At 35.2% G+C, this 25293-nt stretch overlaps 1 protein-coding gene across 1 annotated transcript; it reads left to right on the top strand.

The window, feature by feature from the left end:
* The first annotated feature begins 772 nt into the window (after positions 1 to 772).
* Impe1 (Ecdysone-inducible gene E1) lies at positions 773 to 23548 on the top strand. The gene is made up of 8 exons (XM_083037480.1): positions 773 to 1153; positions 15651 to 15813; positions 16191 to 16322; positions 17565 to 17855; positions 18885 to 19100; positions 19590 to 20003; positions 20524 to 20778; positions 22293 to 23548. Exons 1-8 carry the CDS (start codon positions 1097 to 1099, stop codon positions 22310 to 22312), a joined length of 1548 nt encoding a protein of 515 aa, XP_082893606.1. The 5' UTR covers positions 773 to 1096; the 3' UTR covers positions 22313 to 23548.
* Positions 23549 to 25293: the final 1745 nt, after the last annotated feature.

Below are 25293 nucleotides of genomic sequence, written 5' to 3'. Positions count from 1 at the left end.
TGTCGTCATGAAAAAACAGAATGCAAGAAGAATTACCTATATAATTGAAAAGAAGATATACATAGGAGATAGTGTTGGTCTGTTTGTCATGATGCAAGAAAATAGGATGCAAGAAGAATTAAAGAAGAAAGAGTACGGAAAGAAAAAAAATTCTACCGTTGTAAACTATATTGTTAAAAATTTATAATTATAAAAAAATTTATTTATAATAATTAGATTATTTGAAAAAATATATTTAATTAAAACTATTCTTGTGATCTTCTTTAATCACAAAAATCGTGTAATAAATTATGATTAAAAGCAAATGTCTCTGTTTGTTATGCAAGCAAAAAATAATTTCAAAAATATCTTTTCCATTACTTTTTTATTACTACTTTTATCATCAAGAAGCTAAAGGCTGCTGATAACTGTTACCCCATTAAAAGCTAAGCTGAAGAGACTTTAAAGAAAAAAAAATAAAAGAGAAAGAGAGACATGAATAAAATGGGGAAAAATTGATTAAACGAAATCATAATTAAAATACTCATCTAGGAACCATTATACAAATTACTTGAAAAATATGACTCAACAAAGTGTCTACCGCCACGCGACTCTAAAGAGTCCCTGGCAAACCTGGCTTCCTCGCCCGACCGAAGAAAGAAAATCAAAGAAGACGAAGAAGAAGAAGAAGAAGAAGAGGGAACACGGCGGGGAGTCCGAGACCGTGGCGAAGAGGAGGGAGTCACGGGCCCCACGAGTCGCTTTTGCTCCGTTCCAGCTCCCGCGCCGAAAGCCAAGTCGCCGGGGGTCCGTTTCAGTCTTGTTTCAGTCATCCTCCATCCATACGTACGCGTAGACGCACCGCGGAGGAGGCGTCCGCCGCTGCTCGTTTATATCCTTTTCGTGCCGTCACGCAACCCCCGACGTGCAACGCTAACGATCACGCTTGTTACATCGGCGCGAGCGCGTTGATATTACGTACACACATACATACACAGATACACATATAAATATATATATATAAAATATACATATATACACGGTCACATATACGGCCGCAGGTGAAGCAGGAAATCGACTCGACGGAGGAGGCCGCGTGGCCAGCAAAGCGGAAATAATGCGCGGAAGTCGTGGGACGATCCTCGTCCTGTGCACGATGATGATGAATTGCCTGGTGAGTCTGAATCGCTTCATGGCGCGAATCACTCGACAAGAGTGTCTCCCCCCCTTAGATTTTAACGCGGGTCGTTCCTCCCTTCGTGACATCGACAAGAGCGAGCGCCGAAGCGGCTTCGACACGTGAATACGACTCGCGCGACGAGTACGCGATTGTTTGCAATGCAGGTGTACATACATCTCGCGTGTAACGTGACGCTATAATCTGTTTGCGTGGATCCCATTTCGAGATAACTAATGTGTTAACCAGATGGGGTCCGGGGGGAAAGTAATTGACACGTCGTGGTAATTAAATGTCGTGACTCAAGAACAAAAAAAGTCATTATTATAACTGATACTGAAATATACTTATCGCACTATTAATCGTATCGATGAAAATTTATATCATTCCACAAATGTGTCTTAAATTATCGCACGAAACGTCACGTGTAATATTTTTTTTTTCTAGCCAAAGAAGTTTGTACAAATAAAAGAATGAATTGCAAAAAATTTAATTTTAATTTTATCTCGGAAGGAAATTATATTAGGAAGTTTATTCTTCATCTCTTGATTATTATCTCACTTCTCAAACATGTGTCTGAGTGTATCCACCTGTTTATTTTCCAAACGACGTATAGCTGTTCTCTTCTCTGTGCTATAGTGGGCGAAATAAATTCTTTCCTACTCGTCTCTATGATCGACAGCTTAAACGATTATCATTCTTATACCTACGTATTTATTCGCGCGTGGGTTTTGCCGAACCGTTATAGATTCTTATTATTACACATCTCACGTAACGAACACACACAGGTGGCACGATCCTTTTCGTGCTACCGGTAACTCTACCCTTCACCCGAGTCAAGGCCATCCCCCTCTCGCACGGGCAGCCTCAGATTAAAATTCTATCAATGTCTATACCGTAAAGTCCTTTTTTTTCTAGGAAGCTATTCACTAGAAACGTCGATTGTCAATTCCGTTTCAGTTTTAGCTTGTCGGTACCAAAAGTCACATCTTTCGGCAGGATGAACATTAATTTTATCGGCGCGTCATCTCTTCTACGTAAGTAGAATCGCGATAATTCTCCCGGCCGACGTGTCGTCCGGGTCGTTGGACTCCGATTCCGTCGACTCTGGGCTTCGAGTCGTCGGGAAGGTGTCGTTGTTCGTTGAATATGCGAGTGGCGTTAAAGAGGAATGCATTCCGGACCGTGGCATAATCCCCCGTTGGATTATCGCGACCCCTCCCTTTCTCCGACGACGAGAAGTAAATATTTTACTTTATAAACGCGCGCGGCTAAAATTGCATATACGAGCGAAACGTAGCGCCGTCCTCAAGCTGCTTAAACCTCCTTAACGACCACCCTATAACCGCCATAAAATATCGCGCGTATTGATGGCCGCGTGTATAGCATGATGTAGCCGTGATTATCTCTCTTTCATTAAGGTGTCACGCCCATTATATATCGGGTGCTTTTTCCCGTAAGAAGTGGACAAATTAAGGAAATAGCCGGGAACTTGTTTGGAATGAATCGATCCTCTCGACATGCAATTAATATATCGACTACTTTTACAAAAAGTAACACAAATTCTAGATCGTGATTTTATATTTTATTAGAAAAAAGGTAACAAAATACCAATCGTTTTAGAGATTTTTTCTTCACCCTTAGCTGGAGGTTCAAAATAAAAATTCACGCTCATAAATATTTACCAGAAACCATTGGAATATCACAGTTTTATTTTGTTTCCAACTTTTATGAACAAATAATTTTCTTTTTAAAAGCAAATAAAACGAGAAATTGATCTATAATTAGCATGTAAGCGAGCAACGAATTGTGGTTTCCGATCAGGTGCCTTCAATACGTCATTTCGTATTCCTATTAACGGAACGTGTGCATATGCGATTCATTTGCGATTCGGCGTGCCGTGTGGAATATTGAATTAAACATTAGCTGTTCTTTTATTAAACGTCGGTGGGGAGGAAAGGGAAGCGCATGTGTGTGCGTGACTCGTCGAAATTTGACCGATGAAAGAGCACGATCAACTTCTGTTTTCGCGTCGCGAGGAAAAGTTCAGACGCGTCGAATTGCTCCCCAACGGGAGTCTGGTCTTTTCAATTGCGTATTCTTATTTAAAATGCACCAAGCATTTAATATACAGCCAGGCTTTTGAAGGAAAAACAGAAGGAAAAAAAAATTTGGGAGGAAAAGGTGTCTCTGAGAGAAGCGAGAGGAATGGTGACTTTATGAGAGACTGAATAATTTTCGGGTATACCAAGCAAACAGACGTCAAGGGAGAAACTTGCGCCCCTCTTTCTCTCTCTCTCTCTCTCTCTCTCTCTCTCGGATCCTAAATAAATAGAACGCATAATAAACAAAACCGTCCGTGAATATCGGAATGTGCTTGGACTTTCTTATCGTTTGGGAAATATTTACAAATGAAATTCTACGCTGATGCCGTGTCGCCGGAATTAATCGCAATCTGATTTAAATTCTATGGCACGGTATATTTACACATTTAGTAAAAAGCGCACTACTTTTATATATTATAACAAAACGTACCCCTCACTTTGCAATTCAGAATCAAAGATCGCAGAAATACGCGATCGCGTAACTTCTCTCGACCTCGCGCTCGTTGAGCTAGGAGTTTCATTAGGTTCCCGCTCACACTAACAAGAACAGACCTATTGTTTCCGTGGACGAGGGGAAAACAGATCAGCCACGACGACCACGACGGGGGCCAATTTGCAGGCAAACAGAACCCGCCTTCTTCCCTAGGTTCGCATGCGGCTGCAGTTGCGATACTTGCAATCCCATCTGCAGTCCCGATACGGCTGGATATTGGCTCGTTTCTTTCCTTTTCCCCGCATTATGCAGCGTACCTTCGCCTTTCTTGCCGCTGTCGCGCATCTCTGTTATTGCGAGCGACTTCATTTCGCGTTCGAGAGAGAGAGCGGTTTCGCCAGACTGATGTTAGATGTGCTTGTAGAGGATGTTCAAGAAAATGTCTTCTACACGGAAAATATAAACAAGTAGAGTACAGTCTGTGACAAAAAAATAAAATCAATATTTTCTCAACGAAGATCTAATTAATGGCTTTCTACATCAAATTTCTGTTTTTCTTTCAAGAGATTAAAATTTTATTGAAATAAAAATTGTTCATTTCCGATAATCAAATTTGTCAAAAGTTTCACGCTTTTACTTGTTTATAATTCAAAATTATTTTAGTTTTTCGTTATTTTATTGTAGAATATATAAAATCAACTTTGAAAGATTAATTGATATTAATTGATAATCTTGAGATTTGAAGGATGTAAAGATTCTCTGATACAGATCTTAGAACATCCTGTACAACGACTGGAGAATACTTTTCACGGAGATAGACATATACTTAACAAGAGAAATGCCGCAACATAGTATGCAACTTGCAGTGTATGTACGATTTGCATACGAAAAGCATTGACAGGAATGTGAATGATTAGAGTAAGAAGATTAACGTTCGTCTCGAAAAGATTGCAGATGCAGGCAGCAGCTATTAAGAGTATCGCGAAAGCAGTTTGCTGTCTCTCGTAGGTTTTTGCGGCCTTTCTTGCTGACGTATTTTTCCCGAGTCCCCTCTTACCATCTCGCCCTTCGTTTTTGCTCTTGAATATAATTCATATACATGTAGGGCGCAATTCTCATGTATATAATACCATGGGTCGAGAGCGGATAACCGGGAAAATACTCGAGTTACTGACATATACGTATGTGAGAATATATATGTATATCGGTATCCTACAGGATAATTGTGACCGGTTCGATATTTCCATGCAGAAAGTATCGAAATAATTGACGTCCAGCAATTACTCTCGCAGATTCAATTTTTCGCGTTTTCCTGAGACTAATGACCGCGAGATATGCACGTCACGTTGGGAAAATTAACGTTATCGCGGCAAGCAGTTATCTGAAATCGATAATCGATATGCTCTGTATAAGGATACACCTAGCGCTATTTGTTTTAGGAAAAAGTCTGATACACAGTTCGATAAAAATAATTGTTTTCAAGCCCCGAATAGAATTATTTCTCGTAATTTTTTTCTTTTTTGCAAACTACAATTCCGGTTTCTATTACGTCGCAATTTTAAGAAGTTTGAAATTGAAAAGATTGCAAAAAAGATTATTTGAAACATACTTTACCGTATCAGAGCTATGACGTAACGTGTTGGAGAAAATAGAATAAGGCTTTTCTAGAGAGAATACGTCTCATATACATATAAAAGATGTAGCGTAGAGAGTAAATTATATCTTAAAATAGCTTTTCTTACGTAGCTTCAAGTTTTTCAAAGTTATGATACTATAAGCTTGCAGTTTTGAAATCAAATTTATGTTGACATCAAAATGATTATTTTTTAAAAATTTCTTTTATATAACTGTATTATTTTTAAAAATATACATAGAATGATATATTAAAATCTTTTGTTTTATTGCGAGTGCTATATTAAAATTATGAGTCACTAATCTTGAAAATAATTCAAGATTAATTTAACTCTGTGAAACATTGATTTTTATAAATCTTAAAAAATATGCATTAAAGATAGCAAAAATATATATTTTACGTTTAAAAAAAATTTTAATGCAAGATATTAAGGTACGCAAAAATGTTTCAAGCGAAATAATGAAAAGACACAATGACGTGACATTCCAATTTCTTGCAAGCGAAAGATCGATCTAAAGCAGAAAAATCTTATAGACGAAAGCTGGGAAAAACAAAGCTTCTATAAATTAAATAGCGTAACGTACAATAATCGATCGATTTCGATTCCGCATGTAAACATCGCGGTCATCGTGATAATCGCGATGTTTACATGCGGAATAATGTTATCGCGTGTGCAGAGGCCTCGAAACGTGAAAATTATTTCGCGCGTTGCCGACCGTGAAATCGTCGGTGTGACAAGAGTTTGTGACACGTGCTCGTAAATTCTATCACTCGGGACATTTACGTACATTGTATATACATATATATATATACGATACGTGTAGCCCTGTCGATCGTGCGTCGCGTGCGATGTGTCGCGCGTGCAGCTGCGACAGAATTTACAACGTCGCGTCGCGTAACCATGCGCAACGATAATTAATGGTACCACATCGGATTACTTCTCCCGAATCCCTCCGGATACCCTTCGCTGATTCGGTCGATTCATAAATTATCCGCGATATACCCCGCGGTTGTTTACGATCGCGCGGGATCTCGCTTGTCCGCGTTTAAGCACCTTACTCCTCGCACAGCAACGTGGTGCTACAAGATTGATGTAATTGTGAATGCGGATCTCGATCTTGAATACGAGTGTTTTTTTCTCAATCTCTTTTGAGAGATACGAAACGGAATAATTTATGTAATACGAATAAATTAAGCGAATCTATAAATATTATTTTTTTATTTTTTTATTATTAGTTTATGGTGTCATGGATTTTAATTTAAGATAAAATAATCATAATACTCTCTTATTTTATTTAAATAATTAAAGTTATAAAAATTTATCTACCTCTGTTTTATAGAAATTTTATGGAAACATTTATATAGATATATAATAATTATTTCTAAACATCTTTTATACACGAAGCACAAAAATATAATAATTAAACTGTTGGAAGGAATGTTAATGTCCCATAATATTTTTACACTTTAACTTAGAAAGAATTCTTTAATCACATTCAACTTTTATTACGCTCGCTTCCTTTTGAGGAAAAAAAAAATATTTTTTATATTTTTTTTATAACAACTTCCTTTATTATTCGCGTTTTTCATCAACGTGTTTCTCTTTGATGCTTTACACGCGTTTACGGTCGTTTTCACGAAGAGAATTATTCGAACAATGTAGACTGCGCTCTGCGCAAAACCGAGAGAAAATGCATTACACGCATGCGAAATTCTGTGTGTGTGCGTGTGCATTTGCGTGCATAACCGCAATAATGCGATTGCGGAGGAATAAGCAACTGTAACAATCTGCTTCGATGGAGAATATCGAGGGTACCATGACGATGGTGGCGATCAATAAGAAGCATTGTTACGTTGTTACATTGTTACATTGTTACATTAAATAAGATGATTTGTATGCGATTGACAAGAAACACATAGACTTAAAGGGAAAACACGCGCGACAATATCAGCGAACGTTTGATTGATTAAAGAATTTTTATTGAAATATTCCAACAATGCACCTCTCTTGTTTTAGACCGAATCTCTCTTCTCTGTCTTTCATCGAAAAGTTTAATAATTTACTTACAATTAGGGTTGCGCCTCTACTCTCGTTCATTGACGACTGAGTGTTGACACCTACAAGTCTTATTACCCATATGTTTAGCTTCTTACCAATATGGTATCTATCATATGAAAAAAACAAGGAAATATTTAAATCATTTTAGACGGATGAAAATGTAAACAACACATCTTGCTCATTTTATATGAAAGCAAACGTTACGATTGTTTTACATTTACATTATTAATAACTAGAACAATACAGGCGCGCGCTACGCGCGCGCTTTTATTTACGGACATTGTTTAATTTTCAATTCATTATATAATTTCAATAATTTGAAAATATATACAGTTAATTAAATATTTTTGCAACAAAAATGTTAATAAAAACAATATTAATTATTTATTTATTTTACTTGTTATAAAAAAGAAGATATTGTCTTTTTGAATCATATATGATATTGTATTGCGAAAATGTATATTCTTTTAATTTTAAAAAGAGATAATTTCAAATAAAATTAGCTTTTGCTTTGGCGATTAACAAATCGTAAGGGCAAACGTGTGATAAAGTGGGAATAAATCTACGTAAAGATGTAATTAATCATGGATGACTTTATGTTTTGCGTTTTCGAAAATGCGTTCTTGGTCAAGTATTAAACGTTTATCTTGGTAGTCAACAAAATAATAAATACGTAAAACAAATTATGTGTATAAAGAAATATATAATTATATATATTTAAAATATAATATATATTTAAAATATATCTAAATTCTATCTAAAATCTGTATCTATAATTCCATATTTGATTATATATGATTATATATTAAAAATTTATGAACAAAATAAATATTTTTGCAACAAAAATGTAAATAGAAACAATATTAATTATTTATTTAATTAAATATGATAATTTTCAATACTATTAAATATTGTTAATAACTGATATGATAAATATTGTTAAATATTAACACAATATTATTAAATATTATATTAACAAAACTGAACTAACTTTTATTACAAGGTATGCATTTTTTTGCAATAAAAACGTGATTGAACGTAATTTTCAAATAATTATGACATTTTTATATTTTTATTCTGATTATCCTGATTATTTTGATTCTAAAATAAAATTATTCATTAGTTATTTTATATAAAATTTTATAGTTTAATATTTCTTTGCGAATATAATTTTTTTTTATGTACTGGTATTGCGGTAGACTATTTACTTGATTATTTTCTGCCTTTCTTTTTTTAGGCGTTTGAACGGCTTTTATTAACTGTTTTAAAGGCATTCTTCCTTCTTTGGGATATATATCTTTAATATCGTTAACCACTAAATATGGTGGAACAGCTATAAAATTAATATATTAATTAATTAAGTATATTATTCAATATGAGAGATAGAGATAAAGAAAAAAGTTATAAAATTTAAGTCATAGGAGGAAGAATTAAGAGTTGACAAAAAATAACTAAACTAATGACAAAAGAAATAATCTTTTAATAATAAATTAAAATTTACTAATAGGTATTCTAAATTTCACAAAAATATGCATACATATTTTGCAAGCGAAATATTTGATGTGAACAAAACTTGAAAATAATTGTTGCAAAAAAAGAAACTTTATAATATACAGGGTGTCCCAGAATAAGGGGTACACCTGTTAATGGCAGATTCCTGGAATTCCATTTGGAGACGATTTTTCCTCAGCGAAAATGTCGAGAGAATTCATCATTTTTTGCATGTTCTCAATTTTTGCCATCATGTATCTTTGTAACTAAGCCTTAAATTAAAATTCTATTAAAGTAAACTCTACCTGAAATTAACTGAAGAATGTGAATTTATTATTATTTTAATTCCACAAGGTTTAGTTTGCGAAAAACCCTTTATTTTCAATCGCTTATAACTCAAAAATTATTGGTATCTCGACATTTTTGTTAAGGAAAAATCGTCTCAAAATAATTCCAGGAATCTGCCATTAACAGGTGTATCCCTTATTCTGGGACACCTTGTATATTATTTATAAGAAAAAAATATTGAAAGTGATCAAATAAATTAATTAAGTTTTAATTATTAATTTAATTTGATTTAGACAAGATCAGAAACGTCAAAATTACAATTTACATAAAAATGATTTGTTGTAAATTTAATCTAATTAGTTTAGTTTAAGTCCATTTGCTTGATTTTTCTTATTAAATTAATATTAGAAAAAGAAAAATTTCTCGTACAAATATATAAGACAATTTTAATTAAAATAATTATAACATATATATTCACAAATAATATATTTTGTAAAACCATTATAAATATTTTTTACCTAAATTTTGCATAGTTCCTATTAATTCAATTTTATCTCCTTTATACAAATCTAATTTTAGATATTCATTATCATCAAAATTTGTAATATTGACTTCTAATTTAAACGTGCCATCAGTAATTGATCCACATCCTATATTTTTCTTAATATTATTATTAATAACGGATGCAAAATTTGTTTTTATGTATGCTTCTAGAACTGTAAAATATACATATACAATATTAAAAATATGTGAAATAATAATTTAAAAATTTTTAAATAATAGATATGCACATAAAACTTACTAATACATTGTAAAGTGTTGTATAAATTCAATCTATTATATCCATTCATATCACATGAATATTTCCACAAATAAAACAGTTGATAATGATACAAATTTCATAGAAACGTAATAAATAAATAGATATTCTTCAAAGTCATATTTTATCAAATATAAAAAAAATAAACAGCAAAATGGAACTTGAAGCTACTTTGTTTTTTACATTTACATTGTTTTACATTTACATTATTAATAATAACAATTGGGATAATATTGAATTATTTTTTAATGGATTTTAGACATCTAATGATGGTTATAAAATTATTAAGAGTAATAAATAAAATAATTATATAATGACGATCAATAATCATACATTACTAAAAAATTTGCAATACCATATTAATTTATCGTTAATTGTAATTTATAAAGAAGAAAAATTTTGAAACAATAAGAAGAATACCGTGTAGTGTATTTAATATTTTCTATATTAAATTTTTTCTTGATTGGATTCTCTTCATTAAACAAATAATAATGTTATTGATACTGCATATAAATGCAGTATGCATTTTATGTGTTTATAATAACCTACGTTAAACATATTCTATGATAAATACATAATTCTTAGCGAGAAGAGATATGAAAAAATTCTTCTCAATATTTATTCATCAATTTGTGAAGTGTTGAGAAAAAAATATTCTAAAAAGAATGTTTTCCTTATATAATTGTTACAGTAATCTAATCATCTCTCTCATTCATTTAGACCAATTTTTTTTACATATAGAATATTGTTTAGTATTATTATCGAATAATGGAACATTTAAGAGATATCTCTCACTATATTACGGTATTGTATCTATATGCATGCAAGTTGTATGCGGCGATTGGACGACCTATTCCTCTCACGCTCACTCTCCATAAGAGGAATTACGTCCGGAAGGAAGCGTACGGAGAGACTCCAGTCCGCATTCCACAATATCCTATTGGAGCATCCGCGCAATTATATCGAACTAAACCACACTTTAACCACAAGCTGCGAGAAAGACGAACGAGAAAATCGCGTAACCCACGTGTCTGTCCGACGTGCGGTCTGTTTCGCGGAAACGCAACCGCAGACGCAAACTTATCCTTGAACTTCTAAAGAAAATCATCTTTCTTAAGAATTCGATAAAAAAGTTTAAAAATTTTGATCTTGGATTTTTTAAACTGGACGAGAATTAAACTATTATTTGAAAAATAAAATAAATATATAAAACGAATATATATTTTTATCAATCTGCGACATGAAAGATAATTATAATTTTGTATATTCTTTATTTTGTATATTCACTTTCTGTCGTAATTGAAAACGTGATTAAATCATACTCGTTTCGCGGGAGAATAATTTTTATCTTTCTATCTCGGTAGTTCTTAAAATTATTTCTTCTAGATTCTTCTATAGATCTGGACTTATGCGTTTGTTTCACCCAGAGACATCCTTGCGTTTCATCCTTCGAGGCCGCGATAAAAGCGCGAGCGGAATTTCCGCGTGAGAGCCGGAAAGTTATGGAGCTCGTCCTCGACGCGCGCTTGTCCTCGGAAGAACGGCCGCGTGTGGTTGTTCTATCTCGCGTTTAAATTGGCTCGGCTCGTTAGGCGTAATTAAGAGCCGGCGGGAGGCGCTTGCGATGAATATAAAATTCCTTCATCCTGCCCGTCCCCCTTTACTCCCTTGTGAGGTTGCAGCGCCGGTTGCGCACGCTGGTCTCGTGCGCTGCATTTCCACGTGCACGCAGCGTTGCGTGCAACGCCCGATTAAACCCTCTCTCTCCTCCTCTCGGGGCGAGAGGCGGATTAATTTTCTCCCCTGCAATATATTCCGCGTATATGCGTGACTACGCAAGAGCCACGTAACGAAAACTCGCCACGAAAGGATGAACATGCTTCGCATTTTTTTTCTTTTTTCTTTCTTTTTAAAGAACTAATATAGGTAACAGCAACATTCCTCGGAGATTAATGAATAATGGCACGCACGCGTCCCGGGAGAATCAAGCGTGACGCGAACATGCCTTTACTTTGATTTTTCCGAAAGACCCTGTGTCCGACACACCGTTGAAATAACGCCCGTCCATTCAGGAAAACTCATCCATTATTCATCGACGTGCGAGACGTGAGAATATCCGCGGTTCCGCTTGAGCGGCGCGTTTACAGATATTATCGCCGCCAAATGTATAAGATGTTGTACTCGTGATTCCGGAGTGCACCTGTAATTTCGTTTCTCGACGATTCTATCATCTTAGAAGACGTATCCCGGTTATGCGCAGATGCATCCGATCGACCGCTTCATTCCGTTTGCTTGCAAAAGCCGCGTGCCATATCGTAGAACGCGAGATGACGTAAAAGTTCTATTTGCGAGTGATTAATTAATAAATCGAGTCGAGATATTTTTAAGGATTTTTGCAATATTTATTTTACGAGACTCACAATTAGTTACGATATTTGTAACTTTCTAAAAGGGAAATTTTAAAATAATCAAGACCGTGAAAATCTTGACGACAAAAAGTTTCATCGTCGTCGTTATTTTAGAATTGTGCTCGTAATCTTCTTTCTTGAGGAATAATAGAGAGTTCTTTATTTATTACATGTCCCACATACAAATTTGCATGTATATAAATAAGGAATCTACTTTTAAAGAATCTTCTTACTAAACTCTTAATATTTTTCTATATAAAAAATTGAAACTGATTAATATAACTAATATAGTATGTCAAATATATTTAATAAATATTAAACTTCATAATAATAATAATAATAATAATATATATTTATTATATAAATAATTTATATATTTTTTTGAAAATATAAGCGGATAAAAAGAACGTTAATCAATTTTTCGCTTCGTACTTTAACCGGAAAAACTTATTATTTGTATAATCGCGGTCTATTTTTCAAAAAAATAGCATTTCTACCCCTAGAAAATTCCAGAGGATATATTTTCTCTTGCACTTTACGTTTCCAATTGTAAGAAGAGCAATAAAACGGAAGAAAAGACCGCAGACTCGAGCGAGCTCGGCGGAACACAACAGTTTAGAAAAATACGAGGAGTTAAAGAGCGCAGTTCTTCTCTCTTTTTAGGACGACATGAAGTCCCGAGATCCCCGCCGGATCATTCAGGGAGACATTTATCTCTTTCGGACGAGCGTTTAGTTAAAGTTTCCGATCTCCCGATCCCCATCGGGGATGCATCGGTCCGCTAATCCGCCGCGTCATAAAGTAAGACGACTTCTTCGCGCTTACGACGATAATACGTTCTCGCGCATTATTTACTCTCGACCTTAACGTTTTAGCGCCCGTTTTAGCGCGAGATGATTCGCGGACGATTCTCCTCGACGAGTAAAATTGCACCGAGAGACGCGCGCGGCATCCTGTAACGGTGCATACGCGCGCAACGGATGTCGTGTCACCTTGCGGTGCTTAAAGCGTGCAGCCGCGAATCTGCCGCGCGAGCGATTTCCATTTCCACTTCCACTTCCACAAGTCGTGGATATACATACATATATATGTATATGTATGTACACGGACTAGGGTCGACCGGGCGATTTAAGCGGTTCATGCGCTACGTTCCCCGCAGCGTCGACGTATTTCCGCATTCCCGCAAAAAGAAGCGACGTGAAAGAAGCGGAAAAAGGGAGCACTCTGCGAGCGATTTTTTGTCTATTTTTCTATATATAAATGAAATTATGTAACTCTCGTGAAAAATGTGGGGATGTTAACTTGCGTTCGAGTCTCTTTCGTTCGGAGAGAAGAAAAAATTACGAAAATTATATAAAAATCAAATCATTCTTAATATAAGTATAGATGGATTTGTCACTTTAAAAATTTTCGAGCTTTATTTTTTTCTATATGAATTTCTAGTTTAATTTTAAACTAATTTTTTCTTAGAAATTTCCAAATTAAATTTCAGATTTGTAAATAGATAAAACCTTAATCGTAAGAAAGATATAACAATATTTTATATACATATATTAATTATAATATATATTTAAAAAATTAATACATTAACAAAAGATCAACATATTAATTATAATTATTATACATTGAAAAGAGATATTAATTTTTATAAGACACCAACGAAATAACCATACGTTACTTCATCCGAGTGCACCGGACTCGTGAATATGCGCAAAAATGCACAGGCATTGTTTGTAAATCGTGGGAAACCGAGAAGCGACTAGGGAGAGCAGAAACAGAGAAACTGCATGCGTACTCGCCTCGAGCACCCACCCAACAATATACGTTCGGCGCGAAAGAATAGCAATGCACGGAAGCGGCTTCTGAAAGGTCACAAGAAGAACTCGCTATTAAAATCCGCGCCCGTCGTGAAAAGCATCGCGATACACACGAGGCGTCCCGACCTTGATGCACCCGCAATGCGCCAATTTATATGTAGGACGAATGACCCAGAAAATAAAAACGTGTATGCGTATACATATTAATTTACGTGTATACATATTAATTTGATGATTAAATATTCAATTTATGCACATAAACATGTGAGATCGATCGATTAAAAGATATACTATAAACGATCGATTAAAAGATATACTATGGGCATGTTCCGATATACACTGCCAGTACTAAAAAGCTATAGTTTACGTTACGTATATTATATATTTTCAGTACTGGCAATAATATCGGAACATGGGGTATATATATATGATAAATATATACTATAAAAAATTAAATTTATTACTCAATATGTCATGAGATGCATAAAGATGCACATATGCTTATTGAAAGCAAGAAAATGTTGGTCTTTATATCTTAAAAGTGTCGTTTTTACAATTTGAGAATATGCATTTGAATGAGAAATCTATGAAGCTTACATAAATATTTGAACAGTATCGGACAAATAAAAATTGAAAAAAAAAACAAATAAAGAGAAAAATGTTGAAATCGTTGTGCTGTTAATCGCAATTGATCACCGGATTGTCTGGTAGTTTCTAAAAGTTCTGAAGTTATTGTACACATATAACGCTGTTAAATCGATTCGCAACGTCTTATTCGTCAACTTAATGCTATGCTGAATAATTGATTTAAACATTCTGTGTCAGCTTAATATATGACATTTGCAAACACTGTATACCCTCATGAGTATATTCATTAAGCATTCCTGAAGAAAAACACAGCAACCTTAGAGACATAGCTGTAACAAATAATTAAACAGAGAATAAGGAATAAAAACTGCTAAATTAAAACTCGAATCTATTCCCCCGTTTCGCAATAAAGAAACCAAAGATAAAAACAATTCATCAAATCAAGAAAATAAATGTTTAATTAGAAAATCTTAGAAATTTATCTTATTATTAAACTATTTTTTCATATTATATAATTATTATTGGATTAAATCTTCTTTCTTTTAGCATATTTAAAATTTTTCTATTTAACTAAAATTTTATAGTGTTAAATAAAAATGATTAAAAAATTAGCAGGCTTTTAATAATTGATTAGAAAATTATAGATCGACAATTATTATTTATTATAGTTATTTATTATTATTAATTAATTTTTTCGAAATAAATAGCAATTTTCTACTTCGATAAATAAATAAATTACTTCTTTTCTCGTCGTGCAAAAACAAAAATTCTAGCTACGCTACTGTGTCTAAAGTACTCGCAGAACTAGGTCATCTGAAGGGAGAGCACAATTCATTCTCGGCTTTCTTGTAGAGACCGACCTCATCCTCGCCCACTTCGACAAGTGTGCGACTTGGCGATGAGTGCAACCGAGATCGGGACTGCGAGGCTGGCATCGCTAATAGCCATTGCTACTTGGGTTATTGCCGGTGTCAGCCCTTCTTCGCCGGCTACAATGATACTCAATGTCTCGAATGTAAGTCTCTCGTCGAAGTACCCTCTTATCTTCTTCAACCATATAGCTCACTCTTGCCCAAAATAGATTCTCTTGTTAGTACCGCTTTGCGTCCATTCTTGCAAGAAAGATCAAAGTAAAAATAAAAAATTAAAATCTTACATTGTGTGTGATAAATTCATGTATGAAGTAAAATTGCTTAATATAATTATTTTAATTATATAATATGAATTAAAAAGACACTTAAAATGTATATAATATGAAGCAACTAAAACAAATTATCTCTATGAAAAAAATCTTTTATTAATATTTGTTGTTATTTTTAATGGAGAAGGAAAGAGACGTCACTTTATATGCTATAGTTAAAAAATTTGCTTCTCTTTCTTCTAACTTTGCAGCGACTCTATTGGGCAATGATTGCCTCGTGAAGGAACAATGCTCCCTGAAAGTGGCGAACAGTAGCTGCCTCGAGGGCGTATGCAGATGTGAAGAGGGACACTTGCAGTTCCGCAGACACACTTGTCTGGGACGTAAGTACATTTTACCATAAGTAACGCGTTAAATTAGAAAAACGTAGAAAATTTAATTGCGTATCGCAAAATATAAAATAAAATCGACAAAAATACGCCAATAAAAAATGCGCGCGCTCTGTTCACATTTTTTTAAATTTCATTTATAAAAATATACTTTAATTAAATGCATAAAATTAAATGCATGACAAATGCTAATATTATTCTTGATCTAGAGGAATATTTTAATCAAATTATGATCAATTTCTGTAGATAACAACATTAAAATTGTGAATTAAAATTGCAAATAAAAATCGATTTAATTATGATCAATGGCGAAGCAATGACATCATATTGTATTTATGATCGCTATATTAATACACGGATGCGATGGGCACCATAAGCTAGTCGCTTGAGTTCCCTAAGGTTATTGCTGGAAGCTATCTTGGCATGACATTAAGGGGATTATTAGCGACGTCGAGTGACTCACATCGGTGAAAGGATCGATGATGAATAACTAGGCGAAGTATAGTTAGAGTATCACGTGGGGAACATTCTCATTTATATAGTCTTATTCTCTGCGGCTCACCGGACGCGCATATGTTATAATAGCTTGTCTCGGAAATGGAATTCCAGGAAAAATACATACCAGGTATACTCTTTCACTGTCGCGAATTTATCGAGAGTCAGTTTCGATTGCTGACAACCGGTCATTTCCGATGCCACGATCTCCGCGAATCTTTTTACGCTAACAATCTTTATTATATGTATGAAAGTATATGGAAAATATTTCACACATAGATTATGTTGCATAAACCAAAGATAATAATCAAAGATAATAAAGATTTACAGGATTTTATACTTGGTATATATCTATAAAATATAACTATTTTGCAATAAATTCTCAGTTTCTCGTAAATAATCAAGCTTGAATCATAAATTACATCTTAGTATTATGTTTTTGCATTAAAAAAAAATTACGAAATAATTATAAATCAAAAGACAAAAATTGCAAAGATTGGTTACAAAGAAAAATACAAACTTGTTATGTATTAATATCTTTTATAGACTTTGCTAATAGAAATTTTTTTAAATTCAATTTGTTATTATTTGAGATTTACGAATATAGTTTGATTATATCCCACGAATTTAAAAGATAGAAAGTTTTATTGCTCCAGAGATAGTTTAATAAATCGAATGTGAAATTGACTCATGATGCGCGTAAATGTTTCGTGAATCTAGGGAGACTAATCTAATTTGCAGCTGCGAAGCTCGGCGAAGTGTGTTACGAGCACGCTCACTGTCGTCTCTGGGACCCGGAGTCGCATTGCGATTTTCTCATTCCGGATTTATTCGGCCGCTGTCAATGCACCGCGCCGATGCGTCGCGAAGGCGACGTGTGTCGACTCGATAGTCTCGTGAGACCCGCGCTGCTTCCGGAGCACCTGCCTCTTCCTCAGGACCCGATAATAGAGGACGTCACCGAAAACGAACGCGATAAGGAAACTGGTACCGAAGAACAAAAGGGCGAGACTCAAGGAGAACAAGATACAGGTATAATTATAAAAATAATATGTGTAGAAAGTATAGAGATGAAGAAAAAGAGATTTTTTTATGCTAGAAGTAAATCAACATCAAAAGTCTTTTTTTTATCAGAATAAATCTTACAAATTATTTTAAGGCGATAGTATAAGCATATTATTTTAAAGACAGCTAGACTATGAAAAATAATTATTTTTATTTAAGCAAATTATTTTATTTAAGTAAAATATTATTTTTAAAAATTATTTTTCCTAAAAATAATAAGAGTACAAATATATAAATAATATTTAATTTAATAGTATTTTAGTCACTTGTATAAGTAAATTAATCTAATCTAATAATTAATTATGTATTTGATATTTTTAAAGTTTATATAATGTTTTTGTCAGGAGATTCATTTCTTGCATGAAAAAATGTCTATGTCACCCTGTTTAAAAGGAAGCACTTCGAGGTTGTCACGGAATTGGAACTGCGTTTCTAAACTTCGTGCTCCATCGAGTGTGCAAACTTGTACGGGTAACGAGCAAACATTTGGTACCTGACTTCTCCATAAGCCACTTAACATTCCCGTAGAGTAATCCTCGTAGTATGGGAAATTGTATCAAGCTATATCATCGTTCTCCCCTCGCTTTTCCCTCCCTTCCCATGTTTCACGCGTCTTTTATCCGGTAATCAGCTTTTCCGTGTGCTTCACGGTCGCAACGGGAATTTGCGGGTTGGAGACCCGGTGCGCGGGTTTCCAGCCCGAGTGCGCTCGAGCGGATTAACGAGATGAGGCGATTCGCGCATTCTTAATTAGCGCGATCATTAGCGAAACACGAGTGGCACTTCCTTGCGAACGTGAATGTACAAAGAGAACCTCGTACTCTGCACGTGCAACGTAATCACACGCAAGTTACACACGAAAGTGTTATTATCTTATATTATCACTTTTGAGGATTCTTTCACGCCAGCCTAAAATGCGTTAATTAGATAACGGTGCGATAATTTGTGAATTAATCTCCGAATGACGAGATTTTCTTCGACCTTGCTTCTGAATAGGCGTTCAGATATCCTGGCTGAAAAACGCAACGATGCTCCTGTCGACGGAAGCTCCCAGTCAATTGATACCGGTGAATCTAGTGACCAGACCGCCATTGAGACCCGGAATCAACGATCGTTTCGGACCAAACGAGCTCTCCGATGACGACGATGCCATCGTCGTCGAGGCAGAAGTCACCGAAACCGCTCATATTATCACAACGACCTCGACGTCTGGTAAGAGATAAGAGAGAGAGAGAGAGCATTTTTATAACATTCTTATATTTTAAAACACCAATCATTTTATCTAGTAAGTCAAGAATATTTTGCGAGTATTTAAAATTTATTTATTTATTTATATTTATCACTGAAAGAGAATTTCTTAGAATTTATCCTGAAAATCATGGTAGTCTTGGAACAATATGGTATGGAAAGAATTTTATGAGAATTTCTTTAATTAATATTTTTATCACAATAAAAATAATAATATCTATCACAATAAAATATAAAATTTGTTTCATTAATTTTACTATACAGTTTAGTAAAATTAATTAAATATATGATTACCATATAATTTTCAGGATAAATTCTAAGAGAAAATTCTCTTTGTGTATAACTAATTTGTATAATTTGTAAAATAGACGAATCAAAGCGTATCTCGCGCTCTCCATCTGCGATATACCGTAACTCGGTCTAATTTCCACCCGATCCTCCGCCGCTTTTCAGCGCCAATAAAGACGGATCGTCACGAGAGCACGATAATGACGGCCGTCAGCCTGGGACTGCCGTGCATCGCCGATCTCGAGTGCCGTATGGCCGATCCGATGTCGCGTTGCATCGGCGGCGTGTGCGACTGCAGTTTCCTAACGAATAGCAGTTGCAACGCGCGGCGGACCGGCTGCGCGCCTGGCACGTTCCAGTGCCGGTCGACCGGCAGCTGCATCAGCTGGTTCTTCGTCTGCGACGGCCAAGCCGACTGCGCCGACGGTTCCGACGAGGAGTGCACCGGTCGTCGTCGATGCCCGTCGCAGGCCTTCAGGTGCAACGAGAGCAACGTCTGCATATCGAGGTCCGGGCTGTGCGACGGCAACCGCGACTGTCCACGCGGCGAGGACGAAATCGGCTGCAACAATCGGCGAAGTCGGTATCCTCGTCCCTTTTTCTTAGTAAATTTTTTTAGTAAATTATTCTATTAAAATTTGATAATTTATTTTATCATCGAATAATTTCAGGACAGATTTTTGAACCATTTTTTTAAATCATAGCGTATTTCGAATCCTAAACCATACTTCAACATTTTTCTTTAAAATTGTAAATTGTGTTTAAAAAGCTCTCGAGGTTGAGTATTCTTTTGCTGAGATTTTTTTATATTGTTTTTCATTTTTAATATAAAAAACTATAGTTTGTGGTATATATGATTTATTTATTTAAAAATAAATAATTTAAGAAGAAAGGAGATTCATCTCTTTTCAAATTAAATTCATCTATTTTTACTATAGTCCAACTTTTACATCCTCTTTTAACGGACTTATTACGATTATTATAGTCATAATTATTATCGTTCTCTTCCGAAAGGGATGAACATTTCGCTTTATATACATTCTGTGCCAGTCCCGCTTTAATTTACACGCGCGAGATTTCTCTCGATCCGTGTTCGCAGAATGTCCCGAGGGTTCGTTCAGATGCAACAATGGCCAGTGTCTGCCGGCGTACGAATTTTGCAACGCGGTGGTGTCCTGCAGAGACGGCAGCGACGAACCCAGGGGTGCTTGCAGGACGCGAAATCGCGGCCGGATCAGCGCGAGATTCTGCCCCTTCAGGTGCGACAACGGAAGGTGTCGTTCCGACGCGATAACTTGCAGCGGCCGGGATGGATGCGGCGACGGTTCCGACGAGAAACATTGTAGCGTTTGCAGTAAGTAAACGTCAAAATTTGACAAAAATGTGACATATAAAAAAGTCGCTCCAATTGTTCACTCCTCAGAAAATTATCTTGCCCAGCAAAAACGTTGTCAAATCTTGTTAAATGGAACGTTATTTATACATACAATCGCTAGCTTTTCTTCTTCTCCTCTCTCTTTCTCTTTTTCTCTCGCGATGCCTCTATTTTCTACAATTACAGCTGTTTTTCCAAGACAAGTCGTTTAATTTGCAATCGGGAGGAACGTAATTCATAATCTGTTGGGAAAAGAAAAACCTTGTGTATTAAAGGTAATAGCCATTTATATGAGAATGTTTCTCTCAGAATGAATGTGAGAGATATCTCTTTTCCGCGTTATCTTTGCGAATAAATAAAGCGTTATTTACAAATGTTACCTTTTTTCTTCTGCCAAGACTTTTATTATTGGCAATTACCGTCCTTGTTTTTATGTCGGAATTTTCCGCGTATATGCAACAAGGGGTAATCGTTCGCGATTCGATGCTTCGAGCCGTCACATTTAGATTCGTGCGCTTCTTCGCTTCCTAGAACCTAACGCAAAGCGGAGTTACGCTCGCGTGTAATTAGAGCAGGATGCATCGATTACAGCTGCTATCTTCCGTAATAATCTCTTTCACGCGCATCCGGAAGAGTATATAGTGAGAAATTACATAAATGAATTAGTCATAAACAAGAGCGCCGCGTATATACATACATATACTCCCGAGACGGAAATAATTCGCCCGCGATTCGGAGGCATCGCCCCGTGCAGATTCGCCTCCTCGCGCCCCGGGTGTTGTTTCACGCGACCGAGATTTGGGGATGACCGTGCATTCTTGGCAACAATAGGCGGAACAATAGCGGAAAAAAAGTGGAACGTTCGCAGAAGAAAGAAAGGAGACAAAAATGTGGGACGTTGCTTTCTTTCCGCTCTATAAAAGAAATACAGCTTCTTTTATACTTTTAGGAACGAAAACGTCCCTCCTTATAATATATAAGTAACACAACGATGTGTAAAATATTATTGTTCGTCAGATAATCTTTTATCAAAATGAACTAAAGCAAAGGTGAGTTATATAAAATAATGATATAATTTTTATACAAATTTTATTGAATTTGAAAAATCTGCGATGAAGTATCTGAAGATGTTATTAAAAGAGCAATATCTTTTTCTTTAAATTGAATCGGGATTTATCGAGCTTAACACATTGAGTGTTATGGGATTTATTACCGTTATAATATATTTGCAACGCAATTAATAACACACAATAATGGATATATATTTCTCTAAATTGCATTAATTTATTATCAGAATTAGACACGTCCAAAACTTTTAGTTTATTTTCCCGCAAATTCATCAAATTTGTGTTTCATCAGCATTTAATGTGTTTACGAGATAAACAAAAATAATCCATCCCCTTCACTCGCAATTTATCATTATCTCAGTGTAGGCGCGTTGTTCTACATAAACGTTTCGCGATAGGACGACTATCAAGCTTTACATGTTGCAGGATGCAGCGGAAGGATTTAATCTCGACCGGTCGGCCGATTTCTTCATTATGTCGCGTCGCATTGTCGGAAAAGACAGAAAGGAAAGGAGAGCAAGAGGAGAGCACAGACCACCAGCCGGCTCGCGTCGACGGTTTCGCGAAATAAGATGTGCTCGAGTAGAAGGGCACAGAAAGTAAGTGTGACCAAAGATCGTTAAGCCGTATCGCGCGGCGCAACTTATAAGCTTTCAACACGCTCCGCGATTTCGAGACTGAAAGGACCGTTTTTACTCGGGACCTGCCTGCTCTCCATCGCATCATACGCGAACAAGGAGAGAGAGAGAAAGAACCCTTCCGCGCGCGATCTCGCTCGTTAAAACGAACCGGTCCAGTGACCGACGAGTCCGTAGCCGGCGAGTCGCGCACTCGGCAGAAATGATTGCGCTCGCGTAATAATGGGACTTAATCGCGTATAATGATACCATAAGAGACGGGGATAATTCGCGCCCAGGGATATAGTCCTGGGTTGCCCCGTGACGAAAGAGTGCAGCGTGCATTCCGAACTTATCTTCCCGGAGTATTCTCGGATTCTAGGTAAAGCATTCTATGTTCGAAGTCCCTATTTTATACGAAAACAATTAATACGATAATCTAAGATTTAGATAAAAAGATATTAATTTATATATTGTGGAAATATTAATATTATTCACGTTGTTATCGGACGTGCGTGCCGGTTTGTCTAAAAGGCGTAGTAAGACAAGAGTGTATTATCACGTTGCCGAGTAAATTTTTAACAAAAGAAATGTTTCGAAATGTCAATCTCATTCTTTTGAATTTACTACGCTAATGCACCACGTATCTAGCACGGAAGACGCAATATCGCAAATATAAGTTTTGATTAAAAAGCATTATATATCGATACTGATGTAAAATAGGCCGTTAATTTAATTAAATTTCTTTAAATCTTATCCTATCTTATTATATACTCAAATTTAATGTCTCGATAAAACAGTATACGAGAGCGATAATACGTCTTCCGTTGAATCTCAATGATGCACGTATTTATTAAAGTAGTTGTCAAAAATCGTTTGGAGAGAAGAGTAGATAGATATCTTTTAACCATCACAGAAATGTACAGTTATTAAAATCGAGATGTAATAAAATATGTAACAGAATATGAACAAATATTTTTGTACAATTTTGTATCGCTATCAATTATAGATTTTCGATAATACATATCTTTTGTCCGGTATATCTAATTTATAATCCATATCCTAGACAAGTTCAATATAAAAAATGTAATTTTATAAATTTTAATAAAGTTTGCAAATATCTGTATCTTAATTATATTTTTACCCATGTAATAAAAAATTTTCTTCCCATCCGCACAATTTTGTGCCGCCACTTCATTTTCTGCAATGCAGCAAATTAGCTCTATGGTATTTTAAAAGAGTGAATACATAAGTTACATAATTAATGCATTTTGCAGCATGTCATAAGAGTGACTAACGCGTCTCGTTAGCGAGTCATCGACAATCTATGATGCAAATCTAATTACTATTATCGACCTTTGTGTCATTGAATTTACATTATAAATTATCTCTCAACGACGTCGTTGTATATAAATAAGTTTCGTACAGCAAAGAATAAATTTGTTTATCAAATAATGGAAATTTTTATATAAAACTATAATTTGAAAAATATTTGATAAATTGTAATGATTCCATAATTCTTTAATTTCTTTATCTTTTCTATAATAATGTAATATTTAATCACGAAAATCTGATCAATCTTGATCTTTACAAATTCCAGAACTGAAAGTTTTAACAATATTCTTAATTTTGTATGTAATAAAATTTTTCCAACACGTTACATACAAATAAGCTTTTTTACAATTATTAAATTTTTCAAAAATTGTAATATAATCAAATACATTTTAGAGACCGGAGTTATATTTATTATAAAAAACTTCTACTATGTGGAATGATTACTTTTTCCCTTAAGTTCAAAAAAGATATGTTTTGTTGAATTACGTAATAGACAAAATACAAAAATATCCTCTATACAATAAATTATCGATATGTTGGAGGATTATATTTCATTGATTAAAAAGGACAACTTTGCTTTATTTTATTTTACAATTTTGAAAAAAAAACTGCATAAAAATTTATTGGACTGAATTACTGTATTCGAAATATCGGAGACTACATGTTAACGAGAATTATGGAGGTGCATTTTATGCGGACGAGAATGAACGAACAAAAATGCGGCGCATCTCGCGCGTCCCAACGCAATCCAATGTTTCCACGGTATGACGTGCGTTGGTCCCGGGCAATTCCGCGACTGCGTGCCTGGCTTCGCCGGTGCTCGTCGATAAATGTCCGCGCGATATATCCCAGAACAACGTGCACGTACCGCAGCATCAGGTATAGCAAGCGAACTCTAAACCCTCGAACGTCATACACTGAGATTGAATAAATCATCCCGTCCCTTTGGAAACTTGGACGAAATGTCAATGTTCGACAGTTCGACATTCTGTTCGCAAATACTTTATTTATTTATTTTTTATTTATTTTTATTTGTTTGACATTTTTCTCGAGTCTGGGAAATCTTCTTTGGCGAGCAAACTTCAGATAAAAAAAGAAACTGAAAATGATTACTGTCGAAGTTGCCCTGGATTCTGTCGAATCCCACAGATGCGGGATGTTTCCGAGTTAATCTTATCGCCGGAAATCAGTGTCGTGCGTGCTCCAAGTAGCACATTCGCGGAGGACGGAAGTTAAATTAAGGTTTAATTAACTTTCGGACCGTAATTGCACATTCGCGTCTTTCCTCACTTTTAATCCGCAATCATTAGGGCGCGGATCGACGTTGAGGGCTCATTTTTCATCCCGTTAACGTCGGGGAAGTTTGGAACGCAGAAATTACCGTGACGCGTTATTAATGGCACGACTAGAGGATTAATCGTGTGCTTCATGCGTGTGTTTTTTTTTCTGTAATAGCGCTTTGCTTCTTCGAGATA

Source organism: Prenolepis imparis, unplaced genomic scaffold (assembly GCF_030444845.1).
Source record: "Prenolepis imparis isolate NDT839.2.m4 unplaced genomic scaffold, iyPreImpa1.0 SCAF_5, whole genome shotgun sequence".
Classification (NCBI taxonomy): Eukaryota; Metazoa; Arthropoda; class Insecta; order Hymenoptera; family Formicidae; genus Prenolepis; species Prenolepis imparis.
Note: the sequence above shows the minus strand (reverse complement) of the source record. Positions and strands in the feature narration are given on the sequence as shown.